This window comes from Bos taurus, chromosome 3, assembly GCF_002263795.3.
Source record: "Bos taurus isolate L1 Dominette 01449 registration number 42190680 breed Hereford chromosome 3, ARS-UCD2.0, whole genome shotgun sequence".
NCBI lineage: Eukaryota > Metazoa > Chordata > Mammalia > Artiodactyla > Bovidae > Bos > Bos taurus.
The window spans coordinates 67,600,312-67,626,406 of record NC_037330.1 but is presented as its reverse complement, the minus strand read 5'-3'; the positions used below and the strand labels follow the sequence as shown (position 1 = coordinate 67,626,406).

Here is a 26,095-nt window from a genome sequence, read left to right as displayed (position 1 = left end):
CAAAATCACTACAGATGGTGACTGCAGCCATGAAATTAAAAGATGCTTACTCCTTGGAAGGAAAGTTATGACCAACCTAGACAACATATTCAAAAGCAGAGACATTACTTTGCCAACAAAGGTCCAGCTAGTCAAGGCTATGGTTTTTCCTGTGGTCATGTATGGATGTGAGAGTTGGACTGTGAAGAAGGCTGAGCACCGAAGAATTGATGCTTTGGAACTGTGGTGTTGGAGAAGACTCTTGAGAGTCCCTTGGACTGCAAGGAGATCCAACCAGTCCATTCTGAAGGAGATCAGCCCTGGGATTTCTTTGAAAGGAATGATGCTAAAGCTGAAACTCCAGTCCTTTGGCCACCTCATGCGAAGAGTTGACTCATTGGAAAAGACTCTGATGCTGGGAGGGATTGGGGGCAGGAGGAGAAGGGGATGACAGAGGATGAGATGGCTGGATCGTATCACTGACTCAATGGACGTGAGTCTGAGTGAACTCCGGGAGTTGGTGATGGCCAGGGAGGCCTGGCGTGCTGCGATTCATGGGGTCGCAAAGAGTCGGACATGACTGAGCGACTGAATTGAACTGAACTGAACACAGTAGCATGGATTAAAGATACACTTAGTATGGAATATCTGATTTTGCACATCTCATGATCCAGACATTCATTTCAGGATAATATTTTGAAGAAATGGGATAATTCAGTAGATTCTGATTTATGGAAGTTTCACCCTACTTAAAAGTGAAGAAAAAAGTGGCTCAGAAACAATCTGCAATTAAGAAGCATGACAAATGACATAGATGGCCAAGTGGTATTCTTTGATATTAGAAAGTAACTGTACTTGAAAATAACTTTATAATTGAATAAGGGTACATTAGGAAAATATGATTCAGAACCAATATTATAGTAATTAGATAAAAGAAGCATAAATGAAATAACTGCAGGAAGAATATTTCCATAGAGATTATAAATGAGATTCTGGTGGAGCAGAAAGGCCTTTAATTGTAATTTAGTGTGCACTATAGAATTATCAGCTCAGTGTGTTACTTCATCATATAAAAGAATATCTGATCATTTCCCCTAATAAGCACATGACAGCTCTTCATATTCCTTCATTACAGCTGATTAAGTGTAAAAACAGTAGATATTCCTTTGCTGGAAAAAGAGTTTGAATCATTTTAGACAGACAGCACAGAGCAGTTGCATGTCTGTAGCATGTGAGCTTTTCCAAAAGGCTATTATTTTGCAGGTCTGGGGAATTTTAAGTGGCACTTTAAAGAAACCTTCATCTTGGTTTCTTTAGTCCTCCATTTTGTATTCTCCCCATTTTTACCCCTTAAACCTTTTACTGTAGAGTCCCATCCTCCTGTATTTCAGACTGTGGCTTGTGATTTCTACTACCTCACACAAAAGAAAGCCAAAATTGTGGGGAAGTTTCTGCCACTGGGAAAAAGCCCTCTTGGTGTTTCCTACAACTTGAAATCATAGGGACACAGGTGTGATTCCTGGATCAGGAATCTGTGGATCTCAATAAGCTATCATTCTCTTCCTGGGCCCCACATTCTCCTATTTATTCACTAACCTAGTTTAAGTCTAGAACAATTGGCCATCTCAAGGTCACAGCCTTGGTGAAGACAAGGTATGGCATGGCCTTCCCTTCCCCTCCCCCATTCAGCTCTGCTACGCACTCAGTCCCAAAGGTATTAGGAATACATAGTCCTGGTGAGAAAGAAGTGGGATCGTTAATACCTGTGTAGACTGGAGGTCCCAGAATTTTCTGATTACTTCCCTAACTACTGATGATGGATTCTACATAAGAGCCAGTAGCCATGTTAGAAGGATATCAGTTTCTTTATGTGTGTTAAAAAGCACTTAGAGTAATGGCTGAATTATTTACTTCATTTGCTCCAACCTAGCAACCCAGAGAGGAGGAAGGGACCTTGATGTATCAACATACCAGACTTTATACTTCTTATGATGTTGTCTCTCTTAGTCTTTGAAATTACAGATTGCTCAGGAAGATAGAGCTTCCCATGCCTGCTTTCTGGATAAGAAATCAAGGCTCAAAGAATAGTAGTAACCTGCCTCAGGTCATTCAGCTGGTGAATGATAGAAACTAGTAAGATACAAATCTGTGTTATATCCATCTTGAGAATCTTTTAAATGGACTTCCTGGGATATTACTGGATCAGGATACAGTGGAGTGGAAAATAAAAATGAGTAAAGAGATTAAGAACTAGAAAGTTGAAGCCATAAGCTCAGGAATGACTAAATTATCCATTCCTGTCAGGTATGTGATAAAACAAAAGACTTCTTAAAACACCTTTTTTGATTGTTATTCCTTATGTGAAATGGAAATAATGCAAACTGCTTAACAAAAACTCTTCCTCCTTAAAGAGGGGTACTATGCAGTGCCAGTAGAAAAACTTTACTGCAACTCCATTATTCATATCACAGATGGTGCTATGGCTGGGCAAAATCAGGCAGTCTGACCTTGAGGATAAGGTTTTGAAACTGGCTAATGAGGCCTACCATAAGCACTGGGGAAAAAAATAAAAACAGCAATCCCCAAAGAATTGAAATTAATATCCACAGCAGCATAGCATGGTGGACCAAGTCATCCTCACAGGTCAGCTGAGACCTTGATGGTATGTCTCCACAGCTACCCTCGGACTCAGCATGTGGTTAGAGCTCAACACAGATGTTTGAATGGGTAAATGAATTAATGTTGAAACCCACCAATGCAATCCTTATATTCTGTCAATTTTTGGTTCTTCTAATAAAAATTTTCATAGGGCTCTGACTCTTTTGATGGAAAATAAAGCAAATACTAAATTAAACATAAGTGTTCCTGTGTCCTCTTCCTCTGATCATTAGTCCCTTCCTAAATGAATGGACTTCTTTTAAGGAAAGACATTCAGTCAAGATTTAGGTGTCAGTTAGTCTAGTTAAAGGCAAGCTTCTACCTTACAACCATTTGATTGATCAATCAATCAACTGGTAGATAAAGACACGGAAAAGGCAATGGCACCCCACTCCAGTACTTTTGCCTAGAAAATCCCATGGACGTAGGAGCCTGGTGGGCTGCAGTCCATGGGGTCGCTAGAGTCGTACATGACTGAGCGACTTCACTTTCACTTTTCACTTTCATGCATTGGAGAAGGAAATGGCAACCCACTCCAGTGTTCTTGCCTGGAGAATCCCAGGGACGGGAAGCCTGGTTGGCTGCCATCTATGGGGTCACACAGAGTCGGACACGACTAAAGCGACGCAGCAGCAGATAAAGACAACTGTATTTATTCATTTTAATAAGCTCTTCATTATCCACCCTGCTTGGAGAAAAAAGAATATTTATTATTCTTGACTATTATAATAGTCAAGTACTCTAGTTAAAAAAGATTTGACACATGAGGATTGTTGTCTTACAAGAAATTGAGTGGTGGGGCTTCCCAGGTGGTCCAGTGGTTAAAAACCACCTTCCAATACAGGAGTCATGGGTCCTATCCCTGGTTGTGAAATAAAGATCCCACAAGCCATGGGGCAACCAAGCCCTCGTGCCACAAGTAAGATCTAATGCAGCCAAATAAATAGATAAATAAATATTTTTTAAAAAAGAAATTGGTAATAACTTGCACATAAACATTGATCATGATCTTTGGCTATGTAGAAGTCCCTTAAGAACCCACCATAATGGAACATTGACATCATTTACCATTGTATCATGGAATATGGTGGTACTGGTAACATATTGCTATCTGGTAAAGTTCTGGCTGTTTATCAAATGGAGAGAGAGAGAGTGTGTGTGTATATAGTCATCCTTGTTCCAGATAAGATTTAAGATGGAAGGGGTGTAATGATTACTTTACCAGCTTGCAGACTAAACTATTGTTCCTTCCAGGAAGATCTCCAACACTTGGCTCAGCACTGGCTGGTTCACAATGACAATAGCCCTGGAACTCTGTGACAGGATCAATGTTTATGGCATGGTGCCCCCAGACTTCTGCAGGTAGGATTTATTCTGCACACGTAATTCATCAGCAGTGTTATGCAGTGTTTATAACTATCTGATTCCAAATATCAACCACGAGACATGTCTTACTGTCTTCTTGAAGCAATTAATTAACATATCCCAAGTCCTGGTTCTAGAAACAACAAACAGCATTTAATTATGTGATATAAAATATTGAAAGTTTTTTGTTTGTGCTGCTGTAGAATTAATCCATCTTGTGGGCTTCATTTATCCTGTGAATATTTATCAACCAAAAGTAATGCAATAATTGGCATAATATTAATGATGAACAGCATTAAGAAATATTAGTTTTATTCTCATTTGAAAGGAATGTGGTAATTTTTAATGAATTAAAGAGAGCAATTTCTTTGATGGTAAGGCCTGTTTTCTAAAATTAAAATATTCCTTTGAGTCTCTTTCCCTTTCCACATCAGCAGCCTCAGTTTGTGCTTCTAGGACCAAAAGCACAGACATAATTATTTTGATGTATCGCTTTGAAGGAAACAACCATACATCTCTGTTGCTACCTTAAGTTACCTCCTGGTATGTGCCCAGACAGAGTTTGGTATGTACTCAGAGATGCACTGAGAGACATTCAGGGCTTGATTTGTGGAAGCCTGATTGAAAATTCACCTGTAATCTAGAGGAGTGGTACCAATAAATTCGGAAAGTTTCCTAGTTCTCAAGCACGCCTGCTGACCAGCACATGGACTCAGTTCTGATCTTCAAATGGTAAAAGAGGGCATTCTCAACTTGTTCATTAAAATTTATACTGGCTTATATCTTCATGTGGTGCTGGTGGCTCAGTGGTAAAGAATATGCAATGCAGGAGACACAGGTTCTATCCCTGGGTCAGGAAGATCCCCTGGAGGAGGAACGAGCAACCCACTCTGGTATTCTTGCCTGGATAATCCCGTGGACAGAGGAACCTGGCAGGTTACAGTCCAGGGTCACAGATCAGACATGACCTAGCAACAGAGCAGGCATGCATGCATACCTTCATGTATTTTAAACCTAACAGCTTCTCAAAGGCCATGGATCTTTAGGTAAAATCTACAATTGGGAGGTCAGATGCAAGGATGATGACGCATGATGAAGTAGACATCATGCCGTTACCACTTTGCCACTTCTCTCCTATCCTTTTTAACCCAAAGACAACACAGCAGCAGTACTAGCGTATGTGTAACGGTCAGGTCACAGAGAAGGAAAGGCATGGGTAGGACAAGACTGTGAAGTCTTCTTGGACTCATGAATCCCCAGGGAAGACATACTGTAGTAAGGAAGGATGTGGAGTCTGTACCCAGATGGCACAGGTTCAAAGCCCAGCCCCGCCACTTACTAATGTGACCTCAAGCAGGTCACTCAATCTCTCTGGATCTTAGCTTCGTTGCCATTAGAAGTGGATGTGATGATAGTAACAGATGCTGCCTCTTAGGTTTGTTGGGAAGATCTCCTGGAGGAGGGCATGGCAACCCACTCCAGTATTCTTGCCTGAAGAATCCCAGACAAGAATACTAGAGTGGGCAGGAATACTGGACAGAGGAGCCTGGTGGGCTACAATCCATAGGGTTGCAAAGAGTCAGACACGACTGAAGAGACTTAGCACACATGCATTCACATAGGGTGGTGGGTGAATTAAAAAAGCGAATACACATAAGTGCTTGGAACAGTGCCTAGTACATGACCAGAGTGAGCGTGGACCCTCATGCTGTTCCTCATCACTTCATGCACTGGCTTTGTTTCCCCCTTTAACAACCTCCATGCAAAAAGGTAGGTTGGACGGTGTTAAAAAAACAATCTGCCTCCTCAAACCAACAGGCCAGCAAAGGCAGTGGCAGCAGCCCCTTTGGGCATGCCAAGAGCCATCAAAGCTGATGGTTAGATGGCAGATATAATTATGTAATATTGCCATTAAGATGCCAGAGAGAAAGAGTATGAATAAATTGAAATGTTAATGACTTAAAGTGTTCAAGGAAATATTCCATTTATTATGGAAAACAAATGAATGGCAAGTTAACCTGTCATTTCTCTTACTCAGAGTAAGTTCATCACAACTTAGTGCTTGTGGGATGGGAGCAATTTCTGGAAAAACACTAGCAAGGAAGTCCAGATTTCCTTGTAATAGATTCCTGCCTTGGCACCGGATGGAATTTCCACCCGCTCAGAATTTCTGTCCCTCAGTCACCATCCCAGAGGTTCCATAGGTATTGTCACAAGATGCTTTTGGCAAAAATTCTTCAGAAGGATCCCTACCCCAAGCGTCCTTCTGGGGAAAGTGGAGAGGTCTGCTGGGTGTCTTCTGATGCAGAAGGTTAGGCTGGAGATAGCATCCTCTTCAGTCCCAATGCCTGTTTAGAAAGGAAAAGAAGGGAAAAACCCTGAGCAGCACAGACTAATCCCAAGTTCCTTTCCTCTTCATGCCCTGGACACATGGGTTGAACCACCAGGCACCCAGGTCCCAAATGGTGGAGGCTCATCTGCAAGATGGGGATGAGAAAACAGTAATAAAAAGTGAATGGGTCATGGTGAGGATTAAATGAGATCATGGATGTAGAATGTTTGACACAGTGCCTAACACAGGGAAGACTATTAATATCATTTATGTTATTAATACATTATACTGTAAGAGATATAAACTATTAATAATTATTAATATTATCTTAAGGACTCAAGAGTTTCCCAGAAAGTTACCAGGAATTTTGAGGGTGTTCAAAGAATAGGCCACAGCTCTTGCTTTCTAGAGGCTTACAATAAGCCTCATTTGCCAGGAAATCTAACACAGCAGAGCCACTTGTAGTTCAATGTCTCTTGCAAACAACATCTGCCACCAAAGAATGAAAACACAACTTATAAGTTAATCCTGCTACTGGCCTGACCATTCCCCATTTTGTCCTGATTTTGAAAGAAGCTAAGAACTCTGAGGCCAGCAGAGTACATGTATCATGAGTTCTAGGACTTACAAAAGTAAAATATCACAGGAAGGTGAGATAGCAGACCTATGCTGGTTGAGCCCACCAGAATATAAATGCCTGGAGGGAGAGACTTTTGTGTGTTGGGCTCACTGTTGGAGCCGTGGTACACAGGACAGTAGATAGGTACCATCCTGGCCTATAGCAGATGCTTCATCCATACCGAGTGGATAATGGCCCTATCCATTGTCTCTCATGCTGTAGTAAAAGGGTGTTTAATGGGTTAATGTAAGCCATTTCTGCCTCTCAGAAGCTGTGTGACCTTGAGAAAGTTATTGAACTTCACTGAGCCTTCGTTACTTTGGGCATGTTACTTTGACTTTCTACCTGAAGCCTTAGTTTCTATGTCTGCATGATGACAGCAGTTGTACTTACCTCCAGGGTTTATGTGATAATCCCATGAGATAATAAATGAGAAAGGCATGGCACAGCCTTGGTGTATGCTAAGCATGGATAAATTTACCAAGCAAAAGGATTCGCTCATCTGCACTTGTGGATACCCATGAGCACATTTTAAGAATCTGTCCCGTGAGTGCTAATCGGTCAGTGGGAAGGACCTGGCTTCTGGAAAGAGAAGGCATTGTGAGCATGTTCAGTTGTGCCTGACTCTTTACGACCCCATGGACTGTAGCCAGCCAGGCTCCTCTGTCCATGGGATTTTCCAAGCAAGAATACTGGAGTGGGTTGCCATTTCCTTCTCCAGGGGATCTCCAGACCCAGGGATCGAACCCAGTTCTCTTGCGTTGCAGGGGCTTCTTTACCAATTAGCCACCAGGGAAGGCCCTCACACACTTCTAAAGAGAATCTGATCATCACTTTCTCATTGACAAGGAAACTGAGGCACAGAAAGACCAAAGACTGGACTAATTCTGCAGTCATTTCCATCAGCTTAGCATGGCAGTGACCCAAAGGGAATCAATGTCGCTTGCTGTATGCTGGTATGCTGGGACATATAGGGACGGGGGTGGGGTAGGACAGGGAGTAGAGGACTAAATTATATCCTACGGAGCAGAGAGCTGAGGAAACCCACAAGTGCCTGACTTGTAAGAAGTGTGGGTAGATTATCCCCTACAGGCCTAGAGCTGTCATTTTCTTCCAGTTCTCCTGCAGGTCTGGCCTTCTCACCCCTCCCACCCAGAGGGGCCTGACTTACTTCCAGAGGAAGTAAATCCCAAAGACAGAGAAACCTGGTGGGATATGTCCATGGAGTCGTAAAGAGTTGGATATAACTGAACACCCCCATAATGCCTCCCCTTTCCAGCAGCCGGGCCCTCCCCACAGACCCATTGCCATTTATTGGCCAGAAAACTTCTAGTAGCCACTTCTAGTATTTCAGGCGCATGGACTCCTTGGGGAGAATAAAAACCCTATGTTCATATTTAAAACCACAAATGGAGACAGTGAATGTGTAAATGACCATATTGGCAGATGAAGGATGTGTTATTCAAAACCTGGCAGTATCTAACACTGACTAAAAGTCATGTGACTGGTGTGCAACCGTTTCCTCCTTAGTTTGGTGCCACCGTAGCCTTCTGACTGCTCTCTCTGACTCTGGTCTTTCTCTTTCCTCTAGATAACCATCATATCTGACTCTGTCACTGAAACCCCTCAGTAGGTCCCCACAGTTTTTAGAACAGTGTTCACACTCCCTAGCTTAGCACACGAGCCCTCAGGACCTACCCTCTGCAGCCACTTTAGTCTCGTCTCCTGGCTTCTTCAATGAAGGCTCAGTGGGTAAAGAACCTGTCTGCAATGGAGGAGACTTGGGTTCTATCTCTGGGTTGGGAAGATTGCCCAGAGGAGGAAATGGCACCCCATTCCAGTATTCTTGCCTGAAAACTCCCGTGGACAGAGAAGCCTAGTAAGCTACAGCGCATCAACAGGGTCGCAAAGAGGACACAACTGAGCAAATAAGCACACACACACACACATCTCTATTCACAGACTTATTTTTGCCACAATGAGGAACTTAAGAAGGAGCTCACCCTGTGCACACCTGTCCCTTTGCCCTCATCTTGGAATGTCCATCCCCTCATTCTTAATCTTGCTAATTGCTACTAGTTTTTCACTGTAGTATTAATGGCTGATATTTTTCTACATATAGCAAGTGCTGGCCCTATGCTTACTGTGAATACATGTGCCATTTCATTGAACCTTGATGATAATCCCAGGAGGTAAACATTATTATTATTGCCATTTTACATATGAAGCTTGAGGACATGAAACAGCTGCCAAAGTTGTGGGGCAGGAAAGTGATGGAGCTGTGATTTGAATTCAGGTCTCCAGGACTCAAAAGGCAAAACTCTTAACATCTCACTCCAGTGCTTCAGAGATCCTCTTCCTCCAAGCTTTCCCTGACTTCCTGTCTGGGTCAGACCTCACCTAGGCCCCTCCTGGGGCCTCTGCCACCTCCTCCTCTGCTCACTTCACTGGGTGACACATTCATCTTCTTCATCAGCCCGTGATCTCCTTAAGGAAAGGGGTCCTATCTCAAGCCACGTTTGTATCTCCAGTTCTTGCCACTTTTTCTGGCACATAGTGTGTATTCAGTATTGATTAACTTGGTGAATAAAAATTTTCCTTTCCCTGGCAGTGTTTAGGAGACTAATTGTATATTTATTCCAAGATCAAAAGTGCCAGGTGAGTGAAGAGTATAATTAACCAGTGGCAAATTCAGATTTCAAGGATCTGAAGAAGTCACTGGTAGCCACCTGTATCATTCTCAGCCAAGGCCAGCACTGGTCCTCAGAGAGAGGTTCAGGCATGAGGCATCAGTCTATTCTGCCTCCATCACTCCAACTGCAGGCTCATCAGTGTTCAGAAAGCTGGAGAAAATTAATGTCATGTCTCACCAGAGACAGCCTCAAAATATATTATTATGTGGACATGGACCTTTAAATCATGCCATATCCATATAGGAAGGAAATCCATTCTCTCTAGATGGACTATAAATTGCAATGAAAAAGATCTGTTATCATTGCTTTCCAAACTAAGTTATGGTAAGTATTTTTAATCCCATTTTCCATTGTAAATTATTTGTGATAATAATGAGCCAAGCATTTAAATTCTACCTAGTAATCTTATTTCTGATCATACTTAACACATTACCAAGTTTACAACTCTCTGTTACCCATCATTTCTTGAGTATTAATTAGCAGAGTAATGACTCAGAGTGATCACTGTCATGGAACTAAATTAATATCTCATCCATAATGTGAAGGACATCTCAAAGGTATCGTGAATATCAGAGAGTTGATTCTGCTAGAGTTATTAGCTAGTGAACATTAATAAAGCTGCCAGCATAACAGGGCAAGTTCCTACTTGGCAACAGTCCATCATGTAGATGCTTACAGAGGATGGGTATGGAATATAATGCATTCATGTGGTTCACATTTTATGAAGTGAACTTAAAATAGATTGTTGTATTTTTTCATAGATGTTAACGTTTCCATAATTTCTTCTTTTATCTCTGCTATGATTTGACCAAATCTTACTGGTCACTGGGTGTTCTCATTACCTTCCTCTGTCCCATGGGTGCAATGCTTCTTAGGTGCCTGAGTGGTTGGTAGTGGATACAGGGTTCAAATGACTCACTTGTACCCTTTGATCCATGAAGGGTGGACAGCTACAGGCTCTCAGTGTTTCCTGTGCCCCAGAAACACAAGTATTATTCCACTGGCTTCTACCACTTCAGGTGTGCAGCAGTTTTCTTCCAAAAGAGGCTGTAAGACAAGAAATGGAGGCAACAGAATGAAGGTGTCTCATGGGGTCTCACAGGCCTGAAGTAGCTGTGTAAGAAGGCCTGTTAGGAGAACACTTTCTTCTGAATGCTCTAAAGTGTCCAGAGCAAGCCAGTTTCAGAACCACCGGGACACTTGACAGATGTTGATTCAACTCTATTCCTCAAAGTTTTCCTGACTACCTGCCAGTTCAGTTCAGTTCAGTTGCTCAGTCGTGTCTGACTCTTTGCGATCCCATGAAACACAGCACACTAGGCCTCCCTGTCCATCACCAACTCCCAGAGTCCACCCAAACCCATGTTCATTTAGTCGGTGATGCCATCCAACCATCTCATCCTCTGTCGTCCCCTTCTCCTCCTGCCCCCAATGCCTCCCAGCATCAGAGTCTTTTCCAATGAGTCAACTCTTCGCATGAGGTGGCCAAAGGACTGGAGTTTCAGCTTTAGCATCATTCCTTCCAAAGAAATCCCAGGGCTCATCTCCTTCAGAATGGACTGGTTGGATCTCCTTGCAGTCCAAGGGACTCTCAAGAGTCTTCTCCAACACCACAGTTCAAAAGCATCAATTCTTCGGCATTCAGCCTTCTTCACAATCCAACTCTCACATCCATAGATGACTACTGGAAAAACCATAGCCTTGACTAGCTGGACCTTTGTTGACAAAGTAATGTCTCTGCTTTTTAATATGCTGTCTGCTGCTGCTACCAAGTTGCTTCAGTTGTGTCCAACTCTGTGTGACCCGTAGACAGCAGCCCAGGAGGCTCTCTCATCCCTGGGATTCTCCAGGCAAGAACACTGGAATGGGTTGCCATTTCCTTCTCCAATGCATGAAATTGAAAAGTGAAAATGAAGTCACTCTAGGTTGGTCATAACTTTCCTTCCAAGGAGTAAGCATCTTTTAATTTCATGGCTGCAATCACCATCTGCAGTGATTTTGGAGCCCAGAAAAATAAAGTCAGCCACTGTTTCCCCATCTATTTGCCATGAAGTGATGGGACCAGATGCCATGATCTTAGTTTTCTGAATATTGAGCTTTAAGCCATGTGGTACTATATACCATGCCAAGAATACAAGTATGTTTGAAGAGAGTGTCTGAGAGCTCTAAAGAGAGACAAAAGCACCATTCTTTCATTGGGATCTTTAGCCTTATAGATAATCCAGACCAAATCCAGAGATCAGGGTCAATCTGGTCAGACCCAATAAATGGAAGTATCCACCCTTACCTGTTAATGATAAGCTTTTCATAATTGCAAAGCTTAGCTTTAGAAGATTAAAAAAAGGCACATCAGCAACTCCTGCTTCCAGTGATATCAGTGGCTAGAATTGAGTTTAGAAAATAAGCATAGTGACTGCAGCCATGAAATTAAAAGACACTTGCTCCTTGGAAGAAAATCTATGAAAAACCTAGACAGCATATTAAAAAGCAGAGATATTACTTTGCCAACAAAGGTCCATGTAGTCAAACCTATGATTTTTTGTGAGAGTTGGACTGTGAAGAAAGCTGAGTGCCGAAGAATTGATGCTTTTGAACTGTGGTGTTGGAGAAGACTCTTGAGAGTCCCTTGGACTGCAAGGAGATCCAACCAGTCCATTCTGAAGGAGATCAGCCCTGGGATTTCTTTGGAAGGAATGATGCTAAAGCTGAAACTCCAGTACTTTGGCCACCTCATGCAAAGAGTTGACTCATTGGAAAAGACCCTAAAGACTGAAAGCAGGAGAAGGAGATGACAGAGGATGAGATGTTTGGATAGCATCACCAACTTGATGGACATGAGTTTGAGCAAGCTCTGGAAGTTGGTGAAGGACAGGGAAGCCTGGGGTGCTGCAGTCCATGAGGTCGCAAAGAGTGGAACACGACTGAGCAACCACACTGAACTGAAGCTCTGATTTGGCAGGGACTTAACTAAATCAGCCATCTTCAACCTGGCTGCATGTTAGGCTCTCCTACAGAACTTTATAACATTATTACCTTTTTAAAAGGGGCTTCCCAGAGGGCTCAGTGGTAAATAACCCACCTGGCAATGCAGGAGACTCAGGAGATTCTGATTTGATTCCTGGGTTGTGAAGATGCCCTGCAGGAGGAAATGACAACCCATTCCAGTTTTCTCACCTGGAAAATTCCATGGACAAAAGAGCCTGGCGGGCTACAGTCCATAGGGTCGCAAAAAAACAAACACGACTGAGCACAAGCACCTTTTTTAAAAAATATTTATTTATTTATGATTTGGTTGCATTGGGTCCTACTTGTGGCACGTGAGGTCCTTGCTGAGTCGTAGGAGATCTTTCACTGCAGCGTGCAGGCTCTCTAGTTGCTGTACATGGGCTCAGTAGTTGCAGTGTACAGCCCAGTTTCTCCATGACATATTGGATCTCAGTTCACCCTCCGCCCCTCGTCCAGGGATAGAACCCATAGCCCCTGCATTGCAAGGCAGACTCCCAACCACCGGACCACCAGGGAAGTCCCATATTATTATCTTTTTAAATTTTTTGTTTTGAAAAAGTTTTAGACTTACAGAAAACGTTGCAAAAATAGTACAAGGGAGTTTCTGTATATCCTTCATCCTGCTCCCCTAAAGTTAATATTCTGGTGCGGTTCTCAAAACTAAACTGCTGGTGCAATACTCTAAACTAAACTGCAGGCTTTTTTCTGATTTCACCATTTTTTTCTACTAATGTCTTTTGTCTCCTCCAGGACCCAATCCAGGCTCCCTTTGCATTTGCTTATGTCTCCTTAGTCTCCTCCAGTCTGTGACAGGTCCTAAGTCTTTCCATATCTTTCATGACTCCAACACATTTGAAGAACTCTGCTCATTACTGTAGGATATCCATTGCTTTGGATTTGTGGCTCAGAGGGTAAAGTGTCTGCCTGCAATGCAGGAGACCTGGGTTTGATCCCTGGGTCAGGAAGATCCCCTGGAGAAGGAAATGGCAACCCACTCCATTGCCTGGAAAATCCCATGGACAGAGAAGCCTGGTAGACTACAGTCCATGGGATCGCAAAGAGTTGGACACAACTGAGCGACTTCACTTTCACTTTCTCATTATTAGATTGAGGTTATGCATTACTGAGAAGGATGCCACAGAAGCAGTTGCATCTCATATCAAGAGGTACATGATGTCAAAATATCTTACTACTGGTGATGTTAACCTTGGTAACTTGGGTATGGTGTCATCTGCTGGGTTTACTCATTGTCAATTTACTATTTTTTCCTTTTGTCATTAAATACCTGGGGGGTGCTTTATGCAAATAATCTATTTCTCATCTCCCCCCCCCCTTTACATTCCATTCATTCATGCATCTTGCCTGCAGTAATTACTGCAGTATTCTAATGGCGATTTTCTACTCCCTCATTTTTTTCTAGAGTATTAGTTGGAATTATACTGCAAGGAAATGCTTTTTCTTCTCCCTCATTTATTTATTTAATAGTAATTTATTGAAATCATCATGGACTCATAGATATTTATTCTATTTTACTTTATGGGACTTACAGTTCAATATTGCCATTATTTATTTTGATACACAAAACCAAGTCACTTTTTAAAATACCTATGCCTGGGACCCTCTCCAAATCAATTAAACAAGACTCTGTGGAGGTGGAGCACAGGCAGTGGTATTTCTTTAAAGCTCCTCCTGTGCACTAAACATTAGTTCTTTTATCCTACCCACCTGGCTTCTCTATAAAGAAAAAGAAAATTCCTTCTTCGCATTATTCTGCAGGATTTTGTTCCCACACTAGCCCTTGGGGGGCTGATGACAGGCTGCAGACTTAGGGAACAAACTGGCTCTGTAATTACCATACCCCTCCCACCCCCACACCTTCACTCCCTGAACATCTCCTGGCCCCCACCAGCAACTTGGATGCCAGAATCCTCCCTTCTACAACAGTAGCCTCCTGATGTGGAAGTTCTGCTGATTCTTATTGTTGTAGTCATTTGGATCGGGTGGAGGGGAAAAAACCTATAGCAGCTTATAGAAAGTCAGGCTTGAGAAAAAAACTCAAGGAATTATAACCTTAAATTTTCTGAAGGAAGGGCTTTCTGAATGGCACAGTGGATGACAGCTAACAGCATGCTGACAATCTACAGGAAGATTGTTCCTGCAGTTGCTTCAGCTCTGCCTTCTATAATTAATCCCATCAAGCACTTTTCTGCCATTTGGACAAAGTTTTAAAGGGTGGAGACAACCCCCACTTATTTGGACACCTTTGAAACCATAATAACCAAAGATGTAAATCTCCCTTGAGGAGATCAGCAGGGAGCCAGATGTGTTTTCATTCAAGGAGATGGTCTTCCTGAATAAGGAAATTGAACCTACAGTGTCCTTTAGCTGATTTCCAATTTCCCTCTATTCCTAGGTGCCAAATCAATCTCATGATATTTTTAGAAACCTGATTGTTTCTTTAGTCATACTGATGCCAATAATATGCTCAAAACTTAGCTGAATCAGATTTAAAACCTGATGCATGCTGGAGTAAAAACTTAACACCAAGTCTACTATGGTGACATGAATTTAGCATGGTTCCCCAAATTATGCCATATGAATCTAGGAAAGATATGTCTCACAACTTTTTATTTCTTTTTTATTTTCTTCATACTGGTCAGTTCCAACTTGAATTTTTCCTACCACACACTTTCTGTGTTGAAAACAACTTCTAGTAAAATTTGAAGGGAATTCTAATTTCTAGGGCAATAAATAAGTGAAAGTGTTAGTCACTGAGTCAGGTCCAGCTCTTTGCAACGTACGGACTGTAGCCTGCCAAAGTTCTTCTGTTCATGAAATTTTCCAGACAAGAATACTGGAGTGGGTAGCCATTCCCTTCTCCAGGGGATCTTCCTGACCCAGGGATCAAACCTAGGTCTCCTGCATTGCAGGCAGCTTCTTTACTGTCTGAGCCACCAGGGAAATAAACAAGTGAACTCTATAATAACTAGATAGGGTGGGATCTGATGTCTTAATATGAAATACAGAATTACTTCCGAGACAAGCATAATAGAGATGCAAAGTATTAACTCAGCATAGCATCCAACCCAGGATGAGGAATGTTTAAATGGTGCATGACAAAAATAAATCTCTCTTCCTGGAAGAACTTTAACCTCAGAGGAGAGGAAGCTCAAAGGTTTATTGCTGTCAGAGCCACAAACTCGACACCCCTCTTGATAAAAGACTTCGATCCCTGACCTCAGTAAAGTTGCTACTCTAAAAGCCATTTGTCTATTGATCTCCTCTGAAGAAAGCGAATAGGTGTCTAGCAGGACGAGTATCTCTGGGAAACCAAGTGACTGTACTTAGAGTAGAGCCGAGTGCTGGGAAGGGGGCCCTAGGACATCAGGTGCCGTAAGGTGGTTTGCAGGAAGCTGGGATGCCTTTTAAGAGAAGCCATAAGAGGGACAAGAAAAACTTAGTTTCTGCAGCAAGGCTGCTTGGTGAGTGTAAGTCAAAGTAGGAAGGGTAATCTACTGGGATATCTTGACTGCTCTTGTCATTTAGACTTCAACACAGAAGAGATGGAGTGGACTGGCCTAGAATGGAAACTGATCAGAGATCAGAGCTCTTAGAGAGTGATATATTTTAATAATCCAACATCAGGGCACCAACCACCCCTCATGTTAATCCTGTTCACATTACCTTTAAGAAAGAGCCAGTATTTCTCCTTTGAGGCGGAATATAGAGATAGGGATATGGAGCACCTGCTAGGAATAAGACAAAGGCCTATTCTCGTGAATAGACAAGAAGCAAGTAAACAACAATAGCAATTTCAGAAACCAATTAATGCCATAAGGAAAATAAATCCAGGGACTTTCCTGGTGGTTCAGGGAAGACTCCAAGCTCCCAGTACATGAGGCCTGGGTTCGATCTCTGGTCAGGGAACTAGATCCCACATACTGCAACTAAGAATTAGTGTGCAACTAAAGATCCCGCTAAGACCCAGCACAGCCAATAATAAATATTTTTTAAAAACCATTGCAACAAAAAGAATAAAATACTTAGGGAATATATCTACCTAAAGAAACTAAAGACCTATATATAGAAAACTATAAAACACTGGTGAAAAAAATCAAAGAGGACATTAATAGATGGAGAAATATACTGTGTTCATGGATTGGAAGAATCAATATAGTGAAAATGAGTATACTACCCAAAGCAATCTATAGATTCAATACAATCCCTATCAAGCTACCAATGGTATTTTTCACAAAGCTAGAACAAATAATTTCACAATTTGTATGGAAATACAAAAAACCTTGAATAGCCAAAGCAATCTTGAGAAAGAAGAATGGAACTGGAGGAATCAACCTGCCTGACTTCAGGCTCTACTACAAAGCCACAATGATCAAGACAGTATGGTACTGGCACAAAGACAGAAATATAGATCAATGGAACAAAATAGAAAGCCCAGAGATAAATCCACGCACCTATGGACACCTTATCTTTGACAAAGAAGGCAAGAATATACAATGGATTAAAGACAATCTCTTTAACAAATGGTGCTGGGAAAACTGGTCAACCACTTGTAAAAGAATGAAACTAGAACACTTCTTAACACCATACACATAAATAAACTCAAAATGGATTAAAGATCTAAACGTAAGACCAGAAACTATAAAACTCCTAGAGGAGAACATAGGCAAAACACTCTCCGACATACATCACAGCAGGATCCTCTATGACCCACCTCCCACAATATTGGAAATAAAAGCAAAAATAAACAAATGGGACCTAATTAAAATTAAAAGCTTCTGCACAACAAAGGAAACTATTAGCAAGGTGAAAAGACAGCCTTCAGAATGGGAGAAAATAATAGCAAATGAAGCAACTGACAAACAACTAATCTCAAAAATATACAAGCAACTCCTACAGCTCAATTCCAGAAAAATAAACGACCCAATCAAAAAATGGGCCAAAGAACTAAATAGACATTTCTCCAAAGAAGACATACAGATGGCTAACAAACACACGAAAAGATGCTCAACATCACTCATTATCAGAGAAATGCAAATCAAAACCACAATGAGGTACCATTTCACGCCAGTCAGAATGGCTGCTATCCAAAAGTCTACAAGCAATACATTCTGGGGAGGGTGTGGAGAAAAGGGAACCCTCTTACACTGTTGGTGGGAATGCAAACTAGTACAGCCACTATGGAGAACAGTGTGGAGATTCCTTAAAAAACTGGAAATAGAACTGCCTTATGATCCAGCAATCCCACTGCTGGGCATACACACCAAGGAAACCAGAATTGAAAGAGACACATGTACCCCAATGTTCATCATAGCACTGTTTATAATAGCCAGGACATGGAAGCAACCTAGATGTCCATCAGCAGACAAATGGATAACAAAGCTGTGGTACATATACACAATGGAGCATTACTCAGCCATTAAAAAGAATACATTTGAATCAGTTCTAATGAGGTGGATGAAACTGGAGCCTATTATACAGAGTGAAGTAAGCCAGAAAGAAAAACACCAATACAGTATACTAACACATATATATGGAATTTAGAAGGATGGTAATGATAATCCTGTATGCGAGACAGCAAAAGAGACATAGATGTATAGAACAGTCTTTTGGACTCTATGGGAGAGGGTGAGGGTGGGATGATTTCGGAGAATGGTATTGAAACATGGATAATATCATATGTGAAACGAATCACCAATCCAGGTTGAATGCATGATACAGGATGCTTGGGGCTGTTGAACTGGGATGACCCAGAGGGATGGTATGGGGAGGGAGGTGGGAGGGGGTTCAGGATGGGGAACACGTGTACAACCCTGGTGGATTCATGTTGATCTATGGATAAACCAATACGATATTGTAAAGTAATTAGCCTCCAATTAAAATAAATAAATTTATTTTAAAAAAATAATCTTTTGATTAGGTAACTTTTTTTCTTTCTTTTTTAATTTTATTTTCTTTTTAAACTTTAATATATTGTATTAGTTTTGCCAAATATCGAAATGAATCCACCACAGGTATACATGTGTTCCCCATCCTGAACCCTCCTCCCTCCTCCCTCCCCATACCATCCCTCTGGGTCATCCCAGTGCACCAGCCCCAAGCATCCAGTATCGTGCATCGAACCTGGACTGGCGACTCGTTTCATACATGATATTATACATGTTTCAATGCCATTCTCCCAAATCTTCCCACCCTCTCCCTCTCCCACAGAGTCCATAAGACTGATCTATACATCAGTGTCTCTTTTGCTGTCTCTTACACAGGGTTATTGTTACCATCTTTCTAAATCCCATATATATGCGTTAGTATACTGTATTGGTGTTTTTCTTTCTGGCTTACTTCACTCTGTATAATAGGCTTGCGGTCAACATCTGCCGAAGAAGGTGCGCCGGTTGCACACCTAGACCATATGATTAGGTAACTTTAAAAAAAAAAAAAAAAGAAAGAAAATAAATCCAAGTGAGATGGAGAGATGGGGGCAGGCATTGGTTACAGGTTCTCTGAGGATGATACATCTGTATCAATCCCCAGCAGTGAGAAGGAGTTAACTGAAGGTGTGTACCAGCCAGGTGACTGCCCTCAACAGCCATGACCTCAGGGGAGGGACCAGCTTGGCAGAGTTGACCACCAGAGAGGCCAATAACATAGGAGCATAGCAGCCAAGGCTGAGTAGGTTAGAAGAGACTCCGGAGTGAAGCTAGCTTACACCCTGTAGGCCATGCTCTTAGTATAGCTGGAAGACTTTGGAGGGTTTGGAGAGGGGTGGGGGTGAGGAAGCAGAATGATCTGTTTTTGTTTTATAAATATTATCATTACTGTGTGTGCTAAACAGACTGTATGGGGCAAGAGTGGAAATCAAAACTATAGTTGGGTTTTAGGACTATGTAGTTTCTAAATCCTAAAAGCCTGAATGTCCTACTGCATGTTTAATCTCACTGATCACGATGGTCACTGACTTTATTGCACAACCTCAGAACCTCTCCATGTGTATATTGCTTAAACATCAGAAAAGCCATTTGTTGAAATTCATTTAACGTGAAAGTGTAGTTTGTGCTTATCAGCTTATTAAAGATAACATCTTACCTAAATCAGTGAAAGGATTTTTGTTTTTGTTTTAATCAGTTATTTCACTTTCCTCCTACAGGGATCCCAACCACCTTTCAGTACCTTATCACTATTATGAACCTTTTGGACCTGATGAATGTACAATGTACCTGTCCCATGAGCGAGGACGGAAGGGCAGTCATCACCGCTTTATCACAGAGAAACGAGTCTTTAAGAACTGGGCACGGACATTCAATATTCACTTTTTTCAACCAGACTGGAAACCAGAATCTCTTGCCAATAGTCATTCTGAGAATAAACCTGTGTTCTGAAGAATGTGTGTGGCCAGACGGAAATCCTAAGAACCCCACTGTATCAAACATTGGGCCACTGAACCGGAAACCCCAGACATGAAAGAGGAACAAAACTGGTCGCAGGAATAGCTTCCTCCTCAAGAGGTACCATGTATAGATGCCTCTGAGGCATGACTACAAACTAGTGCAGTTGGTCTATAAGGGAAGATTCCAGAATTAATACATCCTAGTGAGTGTTGTCCCTTTCTAAAGGGGTTACCTTAGGAGCCAAATGCGCATTTCAGTGATGCTGCCATGGCAGAAAGTGTGTAGGAACTTTTTAAGTATTGCCTTCGAAACTGAGACATAAACAACTCAACATTAGATGTATCCCTTTGTAGAAATACCACCTCTAAAGTCATTTTTTAATCAAATTGTATCCTAACCTGAACTATAACCTTTGTTATCTGTTGGACTCTGTATGTGTGATTTATAAAGAGTAGCCTTGAAAATATGGACATGATTTCTGAAGAGTACGTCTTCACTTTCATAAGCAAATGCCCAATATTTATTTATTGAGAGTTTTTTAGTGTGCGCTAGGCCAGTATTTTTATAGATTATGATTATGTGGTAGTTTATCCCTCCTAATTATTTAATCCTGAATGATAATTGGAAAAGGCCCAGAACTGGGAGACAAACTGCCGTGTTCACAGTGCTCATTGTTAGCAAGCAACAGTATATGGCTTGGAAACGTCACATTGCATTTTTTGAACCCTCAGGCTTCAAGAACAACTATGATATTTTCCAACATGCAGAAATACTCCAAATGACAATATTGAAAACCAAAAACTGTGTTGTTCAAACAAAAACCAGACCAACAACAGAAACTGAAAGACAGTTGGCTTGGGTAATAATTAATGTAGGTCACTTCATTTAAGCCCTAGTTTCCTCTTCTGTAAAGTGATGTCACTGTCCTCTGGTACAGTGACGTCACTTAAGTTTCATGCCAGATCTGAAATTCTCTCAATGAGCATCTCATTGATCTACATAAGGACTTTATACTTGGAATGATGGGGCTCCCGCAGTCGCAGGAGCCTTATTTTAGGGGGCCTTTTATATCTCCCTAGGGGCTTCCCTGGTGGCTCAGACAGTAAAGAATCTGCTTTCAATGCAGGAGACTCTGGTTCAATCCCTGAGTTGGGAAGATCCCCTGGAGAAGGGAATGGCAACCCACTCCAGTATTCTTCCTGAAGAATTCCATGGACAGAGGAGCCTGGTGGGCTACAGTTCACGTGGTCACAAAGAGTCAGACATGACTGAGGGACTAACACTTTCACTTTATATCTCCCTACTACCTAGCTCCCCCTTGTAGTGAAAAAATACCTCCTCCCTGGACCCCGTAGGCAAAAATCCATCCCCTGATTCTCTAGTGCTTTTTGCACCAAAAGAGTGAGAAAGAATGTGTGTGTATTACGGCAGTGGGGGGAGGTGGGGACTTTCATACTATGCCCTGTGAAAGAGTGAGGCAGGAGGGAGAACCTTCATGCTGTTCTCTGACTACAAGAACAAGGAACTACACCTCTGTGAATCTGTGAGAAGAGAACCCAAGATTTTTCCATCACATGACTCATTTATCCTATGAACTGTTCACTCACTGCAAATCTTATATTCACTGCCGTTCCCTGGTCTTCAGGAGTATAAAGGACTTATGTTATTCAAAGCCAAGATCAGCTAGTATAGAAGATTTCAATTATGCAAGTAATATTGTTCAAAAATAGCCTTTTAGAAAATATATCAATGTTTTCTTTACTCATGGCTTAGGAGGAATTAATTTCTCTAATGCCAAATTTGAAGGCACCAGCAAATATTATGTATGGAGACTGACGTTGTTTTACAAAACATGACCTGGTTTGTGATTAAAGAAGGTTTCTCACATTACCATCTTTTCCTTTTCCTTATGAAGTACTAAAATTCCATTCTCTTGAACTAGTACTATTAATTATATGGAGTACTGTTATTGAGATGCAAACACAGTCCAGATACTCATATAGCAAAAACAATATTGGTATTATTGTGGTGTGACTTGAGCTGTAAAAAGTCAATACAGTCGAAATGTCTGTCCAAGACATATTGGAATGTGTTCTTTAAATTTTCTCAATTTTTTAAGGAAACAAAAGGAATTTTATTCCAGCACAATCTCTTCTACAGCACGGACTCTGAACAAACAATACTTTATGAACTTACTAAAAATCACAAGAATATAGGCCACATTTACTATCACTTGAAGAGATCATATTACTCAGATGTAAATAACTTCTTTAACAAGCCTTATTTTTATGAAAATTCGGAAAGGCATACTCGGGACATGCAAAAATGTAGCTATATTACTGAATCCAATAATAATCTCAAATGTCTGTTATCTTTAGGTTTTAGGGGTTTTGTTTTTGTTTTGTTTTTCAAGAATATATGATAGCTCCACCTTTTTTGAAACTTTCCCTTCTCAAATACTCAAAAGAGTATAAATCAAAGAAATTCTGAAATTCCTGGCTTTGTTGGGAAATATTTTAAATCTACATGTGGCTAGGATATGTATGTGAATTTACGTTTTTTAAAAATATGGTGTAAATATGTAAGAAATCATTAATGGTCAGTGGTTTTATTATAGCATTTAAAGAAAATACCTAGAATTCTGATAAGTTGTGCTATTCGGCCTGGTTATGAGCAATTGAACTATCTTGCCAAATCATTTCATGACTATCATTTTTAACACAGTGCAACGCCATTAAAATCAGCTCTGATATAAAAAAACTACAAACTACATTTACAGACCTCAGTGATTTCAATATCCGATTATATTTGAAGCCTGAGTCATACTCATTATGTTACATACCTTTTCCCTCTCTCCCCAGCTTTGTCATCAGCTTCCTCCTAGCTTTTAAGACCGAAGCAACTCAAAGCCACGGCTGGCCCATCCGTGGAGTCTGTTATTTCAACACAAGAACATTTGAATAGAGGCCATTACAATAGATAGCCTTTATGGGCAAGGATACAGGAATGCACAAACAAAATCAATCACTTCAAATGGCCCATAAAAAGAGGAATCTTGCATTTAATATTCTACAGTAAATATTCACCCAAGAAAACATACATTAAAAGAACATTAGGAGGTAAATATTCAGTGTGCTGCGTGGGGCCTTCGCTGTGTGATTTCCATTATGGTTAATGGGTGTTTGGTAACTAAGTCCCTGTGCTTCACTAACCCTGGGATGTGCTCCTAAGGGCCAGACATAAAACCAGAGCCATGCAGGAACTTCCAGTATCCTAAGATCGCAGACTTGGAGCTTCTCTCCAAAAAATAAGTGAAAGCAAAACACAGAGTCCTGTACTTAAAAGAGAAATTTCTATGAGGTTCCTTGGAATCCTTAGGTTACTATTGGATATGTGTATCGGATTCCAAACAAGACCACTCAAGACAGATTACCTTTGTTTTCTAGGTTCTCTCTGTTACTGATTTATTTGAATTACATGAAAAGTGGAAGGCTATAGCCTCATTTTGAAATAAAACTCACCTCAAAATTAAAATTATTGATTTAGATGGTAAGGGTATTTAGAAGGAAGGAAAATGTTGAAATTCTATTAGGAATGAGAGTGGTTATTTAAACACATATCTACCTATCCTTGGAAGGAAAGTTATGTCCAACCTAAATAGCATATTCAAAAGCAGAGACATTACTTTGCCAACAAAGGTCCAGCTAGTCAAGGCTATGGTTTTTCCTGTGGTCATGTATGGATGTGAGAGTTGGACTGTGAAGAAGGCTGAGTGCCAAAGAATTGATGCTTTTGAACTGTGGTGTTGGAGAAGACTCTTGAGAGTCCCTTGGACTGCAAGGAGATCCAACCAGTCCATTCTGAAGGAGATCAGCCCTGGGATTTCTTTGAAAGGAATGATGCTAAAGCTGAAACTCCAGTACTTTGGCCACCTCATGCGAAGAGTTGACTCATTGGAAAAGACTCTGATCCTGGGAGGGATTGGGGGCAGAAGGAGAAGGGGATGACAGAGGATGAGATGGCTGGATGGCAACACTGACTCGATGGACGTGAGTCTGAGTGAACTCCAGGAGTTGGTGATGGACAGGGAGGCCTGGCATGCTGCGATTCATGGGGTCACAAAGAGTCGGACACAACTGAGCTACTGAACTGAACTGAACTTATTTAATAAGCCCAAATATCTGCACTTAGGTAGGAGTGACCTCATTTCAGAAATATACCCTGGATTCCACTGGCGTGATGATTCAAGTTGTTAAACAGACCTACTCAGAGAAGGGCCTGTGTTCCCACTCTCCGTGTTAGGAGGTGATGTTAAAACTTACGTTTTTCATTCCTCACCCAATCGTGTCTTGCTTGCATCCTCACTGCTTCTCTCTTAAACCTCATTCTGTCTTTGCTGTCATTCTCTCCTGATGTCTTCTTTTGTCTACAGTGTGCTCTTAAACCAGCAGTCTTTGGGAGCTTGTTAAGGTCTTCCTTATACATTTTTCAACTAGAGACCTAACTGGTGAACAGATTTGGGGTGAGTCCTGCTAGGGTAATGGCCATAGTAGGTGGGAGAGCTACAGGAACAGGTAGTTCAGAAGTACCGTCCTGGTTTCCCCAGGGTCAAGGGAGGAGAAAAGGGGAGGAATTTCAAAATTTGGACGTTTTGTACTAAAATCCAGACGGCCCCAGGAAAGCCAGAACAGTGGCTATCCTATCAAAAGGCCACCTCAATGAGAACTACAATACCAAGGGCTTTGGGGTAAAAGTGAACCAATGGCCAAGGTTGTAGCACTTGCCAGAAGATACGTTGGAATGGAAAAGATGAGAGAGTGTCTACACAGCTTATAAATGAATAGGAGTGTCTGAGTGAACTCCAGGAGTTGGTGAGGGACAGGGAGGCCTGGCGTGGTGCAGTCCATGGGGCCGCAAAGAGTCGGACACAACTGAGCGACTGAACTGAACTGAACTGAACCGAACCCTTTTATTCCAGCTCTCTTATCCCCACCTATTCAGGGTATTGAGCCACCATAGAAATTTAAAAAAAAAAAAAAAAAATAGGCGGCAATCTTATTTGTTTCTACTCAGTGACCTAATATTATATGCTACCTTGGATTGTCCTTTGTCTTTTTATGTGTGTGTCCTGTTAGTTTAATTAGACTGTAAGCTCTTTGAGAGCAGGGACTTCTTTCTTCTTTGTCTCTGTAGCCCCATAGCACAGTGCCTTGCACACAATAGGCGCTCAATAAAGGTCTGTTGTTGATGACATCTTAACGTTGGCCCATTGGATCGGTAATTGGTGTATATCCTTCCATGTAAGAAGTACAAGAGACAGAATAGGTGGTAAAATAGCTAAATTTTAAGTGGGTTTTTATAGGGTCAGTCCTTAAACCTATAACATTTTTAATCAACAGAGTTGACCTAGATTCAGTAGAACAATATTGCTGAATTCATTAGGTTCGCTATGCTGGCTGTTCTGAACTCACAAAATGAAGTTCAGCAAGCTTTGTTTTCTCACTGTTAGTGAGCTGCTCTTAGCACAAATTAAATTTAATATTGACAAATGCTATACCACACGCAAAAAAGGGAAAAACATTTTGGGCTCTGACTTCTGTGATTCAACTACAAAAAGGAGGCTAAATGAGTTGAGTACAGCCTGCCTTAAACTTGACAGCTTAATTAAGCTGCTGAGAATCCAACTGATGATTACCGAAGATCTATAAAAATTAACCGTATATTTATCTTAAAAATAAAATATCCCCCCCAACCTTTTGTTTCTATAAAACACATCTAAAATGGTTTCATATCTATCAGAATATGAGGGAAAAGAACTCTTGAGAAAAGGTGTCCTCAGGTGGAGTATCCCAGGCTCCTGAGTCACCCCACCTGGCCAGCACCTGGCATCGGAAGACCACCTGGTTGCAGAGGGCAAAATGGCATAATGTCAGCAAAGGTGAGTAGCTGCTGGTTGGGACCTCTGCAGGAGCCATAACCATTACCTTTTGGAACATGTGAACACTCTGGAGTTCCCCTCCTACATTGTCTGCTCTTCCAC

At 41.4% G+C, this 26,095-nt stretch overlaps 1 protein-coding gene across 1 annotated transcript in view; it reads left to right on the top strand.

Annotated features, from left to right (window-relative positions):
- The window catches only part of ST6GALNAC5 (ST6 N-acetylgalactosaminide alpha-2,6-sialyltransferase 5), a 208,386-nt gene extending 187,867 nt beyond the window's left edge, over nt 1–20,519 (top strand). Inside the window, 2 exon segments of the mRNA NM_001192804.1 lie at nt 3,892–3,999; nt 19,815–20,519. Of these exon segments, the coding sequence (NP_001179733.1) occupies nt 3,892–3,999; nt 19,815–20,046 (340 nt within the window). The 3' untranslated portion in view covers nt 20,047–20,519.
- Nucleotides 20,520–26,095: the final 5,576 nt, after the last annotated feature.